The sequence below is a fragment of the Exserohilum turcica genome, assembly GCF_000359705.1.
Source record: "Exserohilum turcica Et28A unplaced genomic scaffold SETTUscaffold_1, whole genome shotgun sequence".
NCBI lineage: Eukaryota > Fungi > Ascomycota > Dothideomycetes > Pleosporales > Pleosporaceae > Exserohilum > Exserohilum turcicum.
In genome coordinates this window covers 3,289,933-3,301,749 of record NW_007359914.1, presented here as the reverse complement: position 1 = coordinate 3,301,749, position 11,817 = coordinate 3,289,933, and the positions used below count along the sequence as shown (strand labels likewise).

Sequence of the window (11,817 nt, the reverse complement as noted above, 5' to 3'; positions counted from 1 at the left end):
TTTGCTAGTCTAGGTATATTCTCCCTACTTACTAGTGTTGTATTCAGTGTAGGTGGGATCTAGAGGGCATAAGTGGAAGTATACAGATACCTTAGCGGCGGGAATATTACGACAATCTTATTAGGGCATTTTGGCAACTGGGCGAAGGAGCATATAAGGCGAATGCCATGATAGGCCACGGCGGATTATCCAGTTGCATGTTGTCGTGTAAGTGCAGGGGGGAGGACAGGAAGAGGCGTCACACTAATTGCACGCATTTATGCTAGGCCGTCGGAATGCCTTCCAGAAGGCCTCGGCTGCAACACGTTCGCTGCAGTTTAGTTCGCAGCAGTGCGGGTGGTTGGTTGTGGTAGGAAGACGCCCGGCGAATTATAAGTACCCAAGTACATAGCTGCATTCGCCACGCAACGTGACGGGCCGGTAATACCAAGGAACGAGGTCGCGCAAGCTTTTCCTCGAGCGACGACGGGGCGCCGTGGTGGAGCGCAGGCGGGCGCCGGGTAGTGCTAGCTTCACCCAGTTGGAGCGATCGAGTCAAGCCAGGGCGCCTTGAGAACCCGACCTTGTCTTGTAATCAATAAAACTTCCGCAAGTCGTGTGCTACTCCAAAGGCTCCTCAGGGCCAGCGTATGTGTCGAGTCGACGACTCCCTTTTACCTTCTTCCCTTCTCTTTTTGTTTCCGAACCACTGGTCTTGAGGATGCAGCCGCCAAAGGAAAACCGGGCGACGACGTCATGCACAGAGTGTCAGCGGCGTAAGCAAAAGGTCTCGTCGCTCCACCTACCTTGCCGTGCCATTACCCCAAAATAACCCTGCGTCTTTCCTTGGTGAGCTAATGGTAAGGCTTAGTGCTCGCGGGAATGGCCCTGTAACCATTGCCAGGCGCGAAAGGTGCCCCATCTGTGCCAATTCGCCGTCAAACGACCCCTACACGAGGCGCCGCCCCCACCACACTCGGCAGCGTATGGCATTGATTCTATTCCCATCTTTTGGGGGCCCGCAGCCAAGCCGAATCGAGAGCTAACAGCGAACTACACAGGGAGACCGCATCCATCCTCACGCAGGGCGTCAAGAGAAGTCCTCCCGCAGAAGCGGCAGAGCCGCAGTTTGTCAAGTCCAACGGCGAGCTAGAGGTGCTTGAATATGGACTCAGGGCATGGGGGTACATGCCCGGCCATGTCCACTACAAGGTCGGATACAGTGAGGATGCTGTGAGTTGCTCCCACTATATTCGCAAACCATGCTGATGATGTGGATAGTGTGGTCAGCTTAAAGACTCGCCGACAGAAGACACGGCTGTCGATGCTGTCCAAAAAGTACTGCAGGCCATGCCACCAAGGTCCATCACGGGTATGTGCGAATCCCACCACGGCGGCGTTGCTGACGGAGCGCAGACGCCTTTGTCAACCACTTCTTGAACGTGGTCAACTACCGCTACAGCGCCATCTACGGGCCAACACTGGCAGAACGCTACGTTCAGTGGTGGACGGACCGGAGTCTGGGCAAAAAGCTTTCGCCCGAGTTTACCTGCCTGCTCTTGAGGATATGCGCATACTCTGTGCAGTACCTCACGCCGGAGCTACGCAAGATGATCGAGTTTGAGCTGGCATGCACCTCGCAGACGCTGACGGAACGCTTTTCAGAGGCAGCAGACGAGCTCAGCCGGAGTTTTGCAGCGTCAAAGACGTGCATTGAGCGCGTGCAGGAACAGTTCATGAAAGGTGCCTGGCTCAAGTCGGAATCCAAGATCGTCGAGTCATGGCATACCCTCTCACGCGTGATCCGCGAGGCGCAGGAGCTGGGCATTGATAAAGACGAGCGCGGTGACCAGCTGTGTGAGTTTGATGTTGAAATCAGAAGGCGCATCTGGACGTTGCTCTATATCTGGGACTGGTAAGTGAAGACATGTGCACGGCGTGGACTGGTTGCTGAAACGCCTGACAGGCAAATGTCAGCGTGGCTCGGCCGGCCAAACCTCATTGACCAAAAGAACTTTACATTCAAGTTCCCCAATCTACGACTTGACCAGTCAGTCAAGGAGCCCAACCTCCTCTCGCCCTTTGCGCACATGGCTCTCCAAGCCAATCTGGGCCGAAGAGTCGCGACCGTCATGGGCGACGTGACCTCGACATCAGACCTCTCGGCGGAAAAAGTCCTACAAGTTGAGCGCGAGTGCGAAAAGTTCATCGAGGAACTGCCTGCCATTTTCCGCATCAAGAACCCAGATACGTCGCTCGACCAGGCACACCCGTACTTTGTATTTCAGCGTCACCAGCTCCACTGCGTCATCTTTGTGACGATGCTCGACTTCTTCAAGATCTATCTCACGCGCGAGCGCAGTGACAAGCTGACAGACCGGGATGACGAATTCCGGAAGAAAGGCGTGGTAATTGCGCTGCGGCTGCTCAAGGACGCACACAAGCTCTTCGAGCACGAGTTTCCCATCAACGCCAAATTCCACATGGTCGTCTTCTGCATCTTCGACACATCGACAGTCCTCTGCTCCGCCATGATTCATGACCGCGAGCACATGTTGCCGCATCGCGAGAAAATCGTAAACATAATCGATACCTCGCTAAATATGCTGCATCAGCTGAGCTTGACCAGCAAGCTGGGCGCAACATCGTACATCTTTCTGTCCAAACTCGTGCAAGCTACGCCTACGCTATCGCGCCACGCTCCGGTCAGCAAACGCCAAAGACACGACCAGTCTGAGCCGTATTCTAAGCCCGCGAATCTGCAGACCGCGCCAGTCGCCATTGCACCTCTGCACGACACAGCATCAGCTCCTTATCTCGGACCCGCTGCTGAAGACCCATCTTGCACCGCAGACGCTCTTGCTACCATTCCCATTTCAGACGACCTCGCCTTCGAAATTGACCAGTTCCTTGCTCAGAACCCGTTTGGCACTGTCACCCACTCCATCCCTGATGCCGTGGATATGGGCGGCATGGAGCAGATTTGGGATTGGCAGAATCTCAATCTTGATGCCTTTCCGCAGCAGGGACTTCTTGGTACTGATGTGGCAGCCCAAGCCTCGTCAGGGTTGTAGCAATGCAGTGGCCTCATATTTTCGTGTCTGGGTTTGTATGGCGTTGGACTCGTTTGTGCACAAGATAAGCAGCCGGGCAGGTGGGTAAAAGCGCATGCGGGAAAGAGGGGTTTCATTCTGTCTGCATCAGCGAAGAACTCATCGATTGAACTTTTGATGCTGCCGAGCGTACGACAACCCGGTCTAACGATTTCCATCTGAAGGCCCACACACAAATCCAAAACGGATGCGCTTCCAGTGTGCAACCTGACTACCAGCACCTACTGAAACCTCACCATTCCCACTTTTACAAACGTGAAAGACACAAGAGGAAAAAGAGCTTCGTTCCCGGGAAAGCACCTAGTCTCAGCTGTGAATACAACAAATGAATATACAAAGGAAAGTAATGAAACGAGCCAGTCATGGCCCCGCAGAAATCTCGCATATCCCGATATAGATCGGGACTCTCTGGAAAACAGGCCGCATTTCGGAGTGTGCCAAGACAGGCTACGAGACAAATATCATAAGACGGTTGCAGAGGTGTGGTGATGATAATGTACAGAATGATGAATTGTTACGTAGTTACACGCAGTTGACACTGTTTCTGTGAGTGGGCGAAGCCGAGAGATAAAAGGTAGTCTTGGAACCTTTCTTGTATTCTGACCAAGAAATGGATGGATGGTGAGTGAGGCGTACCTCAATCCATACTGATACTCACACATTTACTCTTTTCGTCCTTCTCTTCATAGTGGTAGCATGAAGGAAAGACGACTCGTTGCGTTTTGCGCGGCGACCTTTGCTGCTTTGGCCTTGATTCGCCATAGTCGGCGCAGCCTTTTCCCCATCTGGCCTGGAGGGAAGCCGGAGTATCAGACGAGGGGTCTTCTTTGTATCTTTGGAAAGCAGCGGGGATAAAAGATCAGGTGTCTGATGGGTTGGAGGGCTGGCGTCGGACTTGGTATTGCAGGCCGTCGCGGTGCAATTGTTCTCTCGCATGTTGGATGAAAACTTCTTTGTCTTAGACCCCTCATCCTCGTCGTCGGCGCTGCTGACATTGCCACCATGGGATGTCTTCGCTTCGCCTCGCTGCGTATACGTATATTCTTGTCCTTGGCATTTGACTAGCGCCACAACTTGTATGGCCAGTTGGGTACGTAGCTTGAGCGTAGTGCCAAGGAGTTCATCGTACTTGGCTGCGAGAATGTTGTGTTGCTGAGAGAGAAGATCGAATGCAGCCGAGAAATCGGCAACGCGTTCCTCGAAGGTGAACAGGGCCTCTGCAATGCTAGGATGGAGCAGAGTGAAATGATTGTCAGTGCTGGGAGTTTCGCATGATGCGCTGGGAGGTGATGATGTCATGGCGATTGACGCGGTTTAGTCTGTGGACAATGAGTATCTCAATAGCATAGTGCTGAAAGATGATAGAACCAGCAATGGGCGTCATTGTTCGAAGCGGCTAAAAGTGTCTGTGGTCAACGACAAGTTGGTGATGGCGACTGCCATGGACTGAACTGTAGGGTTCGTGCTTTCTCGAGAACCATGCCGCCGGCAAGCATCACCAGACTGGGAGAAACGGTGTTGATGTTGATGACTATTGGAAAACAGGGATGTCGTGGTGGAAAACGCTCCACTGCGTCATGCCGTCGGTGGGCCAAGGCAGACTAACGTGTCCACCCTCACTCACATTATTTTACATGATTTTGCACATTCCTGGCTAGACTGGGAAGCCTAGCAATGACGGATATCAGGCCCTTCCAACATGTGTTTGGCGTAGTATTCGGCAACGCTCGGTCGCACAGATTTTCCGCGTCCAGTAACACCTCCTCATGGAACATGTCACTGCCATTGACCACGATACCTCATCCTCCAACCCCTACACCAATTTTTCACCTCCCTGCAGGCTGCAGGCCATCAAAAGTCGCGCAATGTCTAGAAAAAGACAGGCTCGACGCAAGGACCTAGTCGGCATCGACCTAAGACGCACTGATCGGGGTTGCCCGGGCTGGAAGAAAAGTCGCATGATATGACCTCCGATCGAGAGAGCTTCTGAGGTTGGGTCCACTTTGCTACACCTATCGTTATACGGGCTCGGCTCCCATCGCGAACAGAGAAGGCCAGTGCTGCGGAGTCAACAAAAGGGTCTGTTTTTCCGCCATGGAGGACGGCAGCGGGCTCCAACGGCCGCGCATTCTCTCGGCTGCTTTCGCTGGCCTGAGCAGGCGGCCGGCAGTCTTTTGTGTCGATCTTTGAACAAAAATCGGACGTCGGCCCTGTCCGGGGCTCCAGTGCCAGGGTCGAGGACCCCAGGAATGGCATGCCCTATGCAGACATAGGACGAGGAGCACAGCGACCCCGCGCTTAGTTGCGGCGCACCGCGTGCCTGTTAGCATTCACATTCGCGTGACGGCGCGTCCAAGTGGAGACGAACGGTCCCTTTGCCCAGTTAGCCAGGGAAAAGCCTGAGAAACGTAAACGTAACGACTTGCTGCTTAGTCCTGTTTCGGCACGCGGCAAATTTTTCTGGAGCCGCCACGGGCCCATGTCGCCGTGGTGGTAGCAGTAGGTGTAGTGGTAGTGGTAGTGGTAGTGGTAGGGCAAACGAGGGGGCGAAGAAAGAAGAAAGAAAGAAAAAACTAGACGACTAGCCATGTGCCGTGGGCTTGTGCAGGACCGTTTTTTTCGTATCGAGCTTTCGTCGGGCCCATGTTCGCTCTCGTCGACGAACCATAGTCGGCGTGTCAGGGTGCTGTCATTGCGCATGGGAGGCACGGCGGCCGGGTGGAAAAGGCGAATGCGAGTGCGAGGCCATGAGGTTCGCCGGCCAAATGCGCGGCCAGGCTGGCGCAACGAAGCATGGCGGCGGGTGATGCTGATCTTTGCAGTCAAAGGCAGTGGAAGCTGAGGGCGGCGGTCCCACCAAGCACGACGTCACTGCGCGCCTTGCGAGGCCGGTTCCTTGGCGCATTGGACCGAATCGACTCCACACCCACACGCAGTGTCGGTTGCAAAGAGATTTCTGACCTTGGGTGGCACCAGGGCCCTCGCCGCGAGATGTACATGGTGCATATATAGGAGGGCGCCTCGTCGAGCCGCTGGAGAGGGCCTTGTTCGCTACTTGCTCCCCAGTCGCTGTTGCGGAAGCTGGCCACATCAATACATACACAAGCATTTCCAAGCCTCCCAAGCCTCCCAAGCCTCTAGCATCCTGTGCTTGGGTGAAGACGCCGTGACGGATCGACACAAGACGCCAACGCCCAATCCCAGCGGCCCTCTCGAATCGACCTCTGGCTCCCTCAGCACCATTGCGCCCATCCCAAGCAACTTAGCCGTCCGCCCGCCCTTGATATCGCCCAGCAGCACCCTCACTACGCCACCATGCCCCGACTCATCTTCATGAACCCCTTCAAAACGCACTCGGTCGACGCGTTCCCCGGTGTCTACGTGCCTCTTGACGAATCAGACCCTCGCGGCCCCTCTGCGCCCGAAGGCCAAAGCAGCCCCATTGCGCCCACCGAAAAGGACGCCAAAGACGACAACACATCTGTCCGCCCCCCAAGTGATGCATCGAGTGGTGTTGTTAACCATGGAATGACCCTCGCAGCACTCAAAGCAGAAATCGAGGCCGACGTGGCTGCCTCTGGCACCGATACTCCGTATGACCGTACGTCACGTGGCGTTGAGCTGCCCATTCCCTTTCCTTTCCCTTCCTTTCCTTCCCTTGCGGCCGTGAGCATGAGTAAGACGACGTACTAAACTCCGTATAGGTAAGTCCAAAGTCATCAACAAGGCGCTGGGTGACATGGGCATGGGTCGCTACCAGTGGAAGCTCTTCATCCTCGCTGGCTGCGGATGGATGGCAGACAATTTGTGGTTGCAGGTATGTAATCCATGGGCTTTGTGCTGTCTCCAGCGCTTGGGCTTACCATGTTGAAGGGTGTGGCACTCACGCTGCCGCAACTGTCTGCCGAGTTTGGCGTCACTGACACTGAAGTCCGATACACGACGCTCGCCCTGTTCCTTGGTCTCTGCATTGGTGCATCTTTCTGGGGCACCGCGTCAGACATTATCGGCCGCCGTGTCGCCTTCAACTTTACTCTGTTCCTCGCTGGAGCCTTTGGTCTTGCTTCGGGCGGCGGCCCCAACTGGATTGGTACATGCGCGCTCTACGCTTGCATTGGCCTTGGTGTTGGTGGTAATCTCCCTGTCGACGGCGCACTGTTTCTCGAGTTCCTCCCGCAAACTTCGGGCAACCTGTTGACGCTGCTGTCCGTCTTCTGGCCCATTGGTAACCTGATTGCTTCGCTGCGTAAGTCGAATAGAAACCTTTGTAGCTTCGGGGCACTGACGAGCATAGTGGCGTGGGCCTTCATTCCCAACTTCTCATGCCCAGGCAGCACCCCTGTTGGACAATGCAGCATGGCTGACAACTGGGGCTGGAGATACCTCATCCTCACGCTTGGAGCCATCACCTTTGTCATGTTCATCTCCCGCTTTTTCTTCTTCCATCTCTACGAGTCGCCCAAGTTTCTGCTGTCGCGCGGTCGCCAGGCTGAGGCCGTAGCGACCGTGTACGGAATTGCGTACTGCAACAAGACAACGACGTGGCTCACCGAGGACATTCTCAACTACATTGGCGGCGACCAGGAAGTGACTGGCGAGGATGTCAAGCTCGGCGCCTTTGAGATTATCAAGCGTTCCATCAGCCGCTTTTCGTTTGCCCGCTTCCGGATCTTGTTCCAGGACAGGAAGCTTGCCATGACGACGCTTCTCCTGTGGTTCCAGTGGGCCACCATCGGCATGGCATACCCGCTCTTCAACGCTTTCCTGCCGCAATACCTGGCCAGCTCTGGTGGCGAAGTGACCAACGACGTCAGCACCGTGTACCGCAACTACGCCATCACTGCCATTGTCGGCGTCCCCGGATCCTTTTTCGCATGCTACGCCGTCGAGCTCAAGTTCCTCGGCCGCAAGGGCACAATGGCCATTGCCACGGTCATTACGGGCGTCTTTGTCTTTCTATTCACCATCTCCAAGGACTCGGACTTTCAGCTGGCCTTTACTTGCCTGGAGGCCTTCTTCCAGAACATCATGTACGGCGTGCTGTACGCGTACACGCCCGAGGTGTTTCCTGGGCCGATCCGCGGTACGGGCACTGGTATCAGCAGTTTCTTGAACCGTGTTGCTGGACTGTGCGCTCCTATTGTGGCCATCTACGCGGGGGACAGCAATCCCAAGGCGCCCATCTACGCAAGCGGCGGGCTGTTCATTGCGGCATTTTTCAGCATGCTGGTGCTGCCGATTGAGACGAGAGGAAAACAGACGCTGTAGAGAGCATTGTATGTTGAGCGCCGGGTCGCTTAGATTAGAGGCACAGTGTGCACTATACCCACGAATGACATGATAGCCGTTTCAGAGTGTTTTGGTTGCTTGTGTGGTGCAGGGTAATTTGTCGCTCCAGGCCGCACCGATGCTGTGGCCATGCCATGTCCAGCGCTTGGTTGGGAGCTAACGTGTGCCGATGGCGTTGTGATTGGGAGGCCTGGGTGGTGGTATAGCATGGCGGCAGCGGGGGAATGCAGAGGGTGGCGAGCTGGCGATGCGCCTCATGTGCATCATGACATGGCGCGGCGTTGCGACGGCCGTCTCGAGCAGTGCACGCGCACCTGTCCATGTCCACGGCCACGCCGTCGTCGTCGTCCTCGGGCGCATCCACATTCTCCGTCGCGATGCCGCTTGGTCGGAGGCTTCCTTCTCGTCGGAGGCTCCCAGTCGGAACCGGTCAGATTGCCAAGCAATCCGATTCTTTTTGCAGTAAGGCTTGCGTGCGGCCGGGATAGCGACCACCAAGGGGCCTCGGCGCACACAACAAACCCAATGAAGTGACGTACGTCCTGACCGCTCCGCCACCAGAAAGCGCGCAAAGACGGGCAGCTCGAATCGCAAGCCACTGCGAAGCAACCGCCGCGGCCCTGATGCCGGACAAGCGGTTGCCGATGAAGTAGTGCTTGCGACCTGGGCGAGGCGTGGCGTCGCACCATGGCATGTGGGGGAGTGAAGCGGAGGCCCTGACCAAAGGTACAAAGTCTCGACTGGCGAACGGCTTCGGGTCCCCTTGGGATACTTCCTTTGCCTCTGCATCCATCGCTGCACGCTGTCCAGACTGCATCGTGCCCCCATCTACTAAACACCCGCACTCGATCTCACGCCACGCCCACAGTCTCGCCCGCCCGCCAGCCCGCCATGATCGACTCGTACTTTGACGTCCTCATCATCGGCAGCGGCATCAGCGGCATCAACGCCGCCTACCGCCTGCAAGAGTCGCTGCCAGACACCAAATACGCCATTCTCGAAGCCCGCCACGAGCTCGGCGGCACGTGGTCGCAGTTCAACTACCCCGGCGTGCGCTCCGACACGGATCTGCACACGTTCGGCTTCCCATTCTATCCATGGCGCTCGCCCAACCCCATTGCGAGGGGAGACAAAATCCGGAGCTATCTGCAGGAGACGGCCGAAACGTTTGGCATTGACAAGAAGATCCGGTACCACCACCGTGTTCTGGCGGCCGACTGGAGGAGCGAAGAGCAGCGCTGGAGACTGCATGTACAAATTGCCAGCCATGTCGGTAGAGAGCCGCGGACAGTCGTCCTCTGGACCAAGTGGCTGATTACCGGCACCGGATACTACAACTACCAAGAGCCCCTGAATGCAAACATTCCGGGCATCGACAGCTTCCAAGGAAAGGTCGTACACCCCCAGTTCTGGCCCAACGACCTTGACTACAAGGGCAAAAAGATGGTCATTGTGGGTTCAGGCGCAACAACCATTACCCTGTTACCTGCGCTGGTCGACGGCGGCGCCGCAAGCGTAACACAGCTACAGAGGAGCCCAAGCTACATCTTGAGCGTCCCGCAAAACGACGAAGCATGGTTCGAGAAGTGGGTTCCAGAGTGGTTTACTCTGCAATACAAGCGTGCGTCACCTACCTCTTTGTGTGCTGCAGCAACTAACTCGTCTCTCCAGGCTTCATCTTCACCCTCACGCCCTTTATTCTCTACGCAATCTGCATGTGGTTTCCCTCGTTTGCGTCTTCGTTGCTCATCAAAAAAGCTGCCCAGGATCTCCCACCCGACTTTCCCATGGACCCGCACTTTAAGCCCGGCTACAACCCCTGGCAACAGCGCATGTGCCTATGTCCCGACGGCGACTACTTCAAGGCCTTTAGCTCAGGCAAAGCACACATTGTCACCGACACCATCAAGAGCGTTGTTGCCGACGGCATCGAGCTCAACGGCGGCCAAAAACTCGACGCAGACATCATCATCACCGCCACCGGCCTCAACATGCGCTTCCTCGGCGGCATGGAAACCACCATTGACGGAAAACAGATAGACCTCCCTTCGCAGTACATGTGGCGCGGCTGCATGTTTACTTCGTTCCCCAATCTCGGCAACATCCTCGGGTACTGGAATGCCTCGTGGACGCTGGGCTCAGACGTCTCGTCTCGCCTCTTTGTCCGCCTCATCAAGCACCAGCAGCAACACGGATATACCAGCGTGGTGCCCGTCATTAGCGACGCCGAGAAGACCAAGACCATCGCGGCTTCTCCGCTCAACAGCACTTATGTCCGCATGGCCCTGGGCAAACTGCCTCGGTGCACGGAATCGGGACCATGGAGACCGAGGGAGAACTGGTTCAAGGATAGATGGGGCGTTACCATGGGGAGCCTGGATGATGGCTTGAAATGGGACAAGGTGGCTGTTGAGTAGTGGTTGAAGCGTAATGAGGAGGCCATGCGTCGTTTTTGTTATACCTTCTCCTTATGGCATTTTAATTCGCTCCGCAAACTCATCTTCCAATCAGGTCCCAATGCAAACATGACATTGGCGATTGTTCGTGCTGCTTTGTTTTTCCCTCTTTACATACATGACCCACTTAGATAAGTACTATTTATTATTTGCATCGTCTCTCTCTCGTATTAGCTATTACGTACAAGAATCAAGTTGTAAGAAAGATGTGCCATGAAGAGCCACTCATCGCTGTTGGTCCGGAGCAGAGGTTTCCTATAACTGGTTGCCCAAGTAGTACTAGCACGTGGCGTTGGTCCATCCGCCCGCCCACCGCGCGGTCCGCTCGCGTGTGTAAGCGCGCACGTGACCCGATCCCGAACGGTAGCGAAAAAAAGCAGTACAATGCAACAAAATATATAAGAAGCACAGAGCAAAAAATGAATGGACTCGCGGGGAATCGAACCCCGGACCACTCCCATGCTAAGGGAGTATTATACCACTAAACCACAAGCCCAGTTTTGCAGTCGCAGAACACATGGTGGTATGGCTGCCTTGGATGGAAGGAGCGGCAGCTATAGCGCTTATTTTGGTATGCAAGGAAAGAACGAAGCAGTGGCGCAAACATCAAAAATCGGCACACCACAACGGGAATAGCTGGGTGATGTCTAGTATTGGGTGTTTTCCACCCTTGGTCACATTGTGCAGTGGGTGCGGCGTCCTAGACATGCGCTGAAGCGAAGTGAGGTTACGCATTGTTGGTGGACCTACGCGTACGGAGGCGGGGGAAATCAAATTGCACAAGATAGGAGTACAGTATCATGTGCTATAGAGTGCGCGACGCCTAAGCAAAACCACAGTAGATTGTTTGTGGGACTATTATTATTATTATTATAATTATTATTATTATTATTATTATTATTATTATTATTATTATTATTATTATTATTATTATTATTATTATTATTATTATTATTATTATTATTATTATTATTATTATT

General features: G+C 54.8%; 4 protein-coding genes and 1 non-coding gene across 5 annotated transcripts; 3 read left to right on the top strand and 2 right to left on the bottom strand.

Annotated features, from left to right (window-relative positions):
- Positions 1 to 700: 700 nt before the first annotated feature.
- SETTUDRAFT_153117 (uncharacterized protein) lies at positions 701 to 3,053 on the top strand (the record flags this gene model as incomplete). Its single annotated transcript, XM_008022866.1, has 6 exons — positions 701 to 766; positions 851 to 1,110; positions 1,155 to 1,212; positions 1,261 to 1,351; positions 1,396 to 1,894; positions 1,946 to 3,053. The coding sequence occupies 6 exons, from the start codon at positions 701 to 703 to the stop codon at positions 3,051 to 3,053; spliced, it is 2,082 nt and encodes a 693-aa protein (XP_008021057.1).
- Positions 3,054 to 3,746: 693 nt separating this feature from the next.
- On the bottom strand, positions 3,747 to 4,391 carry SETTUDRAFT_18790 (uncharacterized protein; the record flags this gene model as incomplete). The annotated part of the gene is made up of 1 exon (XM_008021941.1): positions 3,747 to 4,391. The coding sequence occupies one exon, from the start codon at positions 4,389 to 4,391 to the stop codon at positions 3,747 to 3,749; it is 645 nt and encodes a 214-aa protein (XP_008020132.1).
- A 2,016-nt stretch (positions 4,392 to 6,407) lies between these two features.
- Positions 6,408 to 8,360, top strand: SETTUDRAFT_84840 (uncharacterized protein; the record flags this gene model as incomplete). Its single annotated transcript, XM_008022170.1, has 4 exons — positions 6,408 to 6,693; positions 6,797 to 6,909; positions 6,966 to 7,338; positions 7,387 to 8,360. 4 exons carry the CDS (start codon positions 6,408 to 6,410, stop codon positions 8,358 to 8,360), a joined length of 1,746 nt encoding a protein of 581 aa, XP_008020361.1.
- A 667-nt stretch (positions 8,361 to 9,027) lies between these two features.
- Positions 9,028 to 10,961, top strand: SETTUDRAFT_162620 (uncharacterized protein). Its single transcript, XM_008022865.1, has 2 exons — positions 9,028 to 10,002; positions 10,053 to 10,961. Exons 1-2 carry the CDS (start codon positions 9,273 to 9,275, stop codon positions 10,796 to 10,798), a joined length of 1,476 nt encoding a protein of 491 aa, XP_008021056.1. The 5' UTR covers positions 9,028 to 9,272; the 3' UTR covers positions 10,799 to 10,961.
- A 300-nt stretch (positions 10,962 to 11,261) lies between these two features.
- SETTUDRAFT_t5 lies at positions 11,262 to 11,333 on the bottom strand. Its single transcript has one exon. It is a non-coding gene; the product is annotated as a tRNA-Ala (tRNA).
- Positions 11,334 to 11,817: the final 484 nt, after the last annotated feature.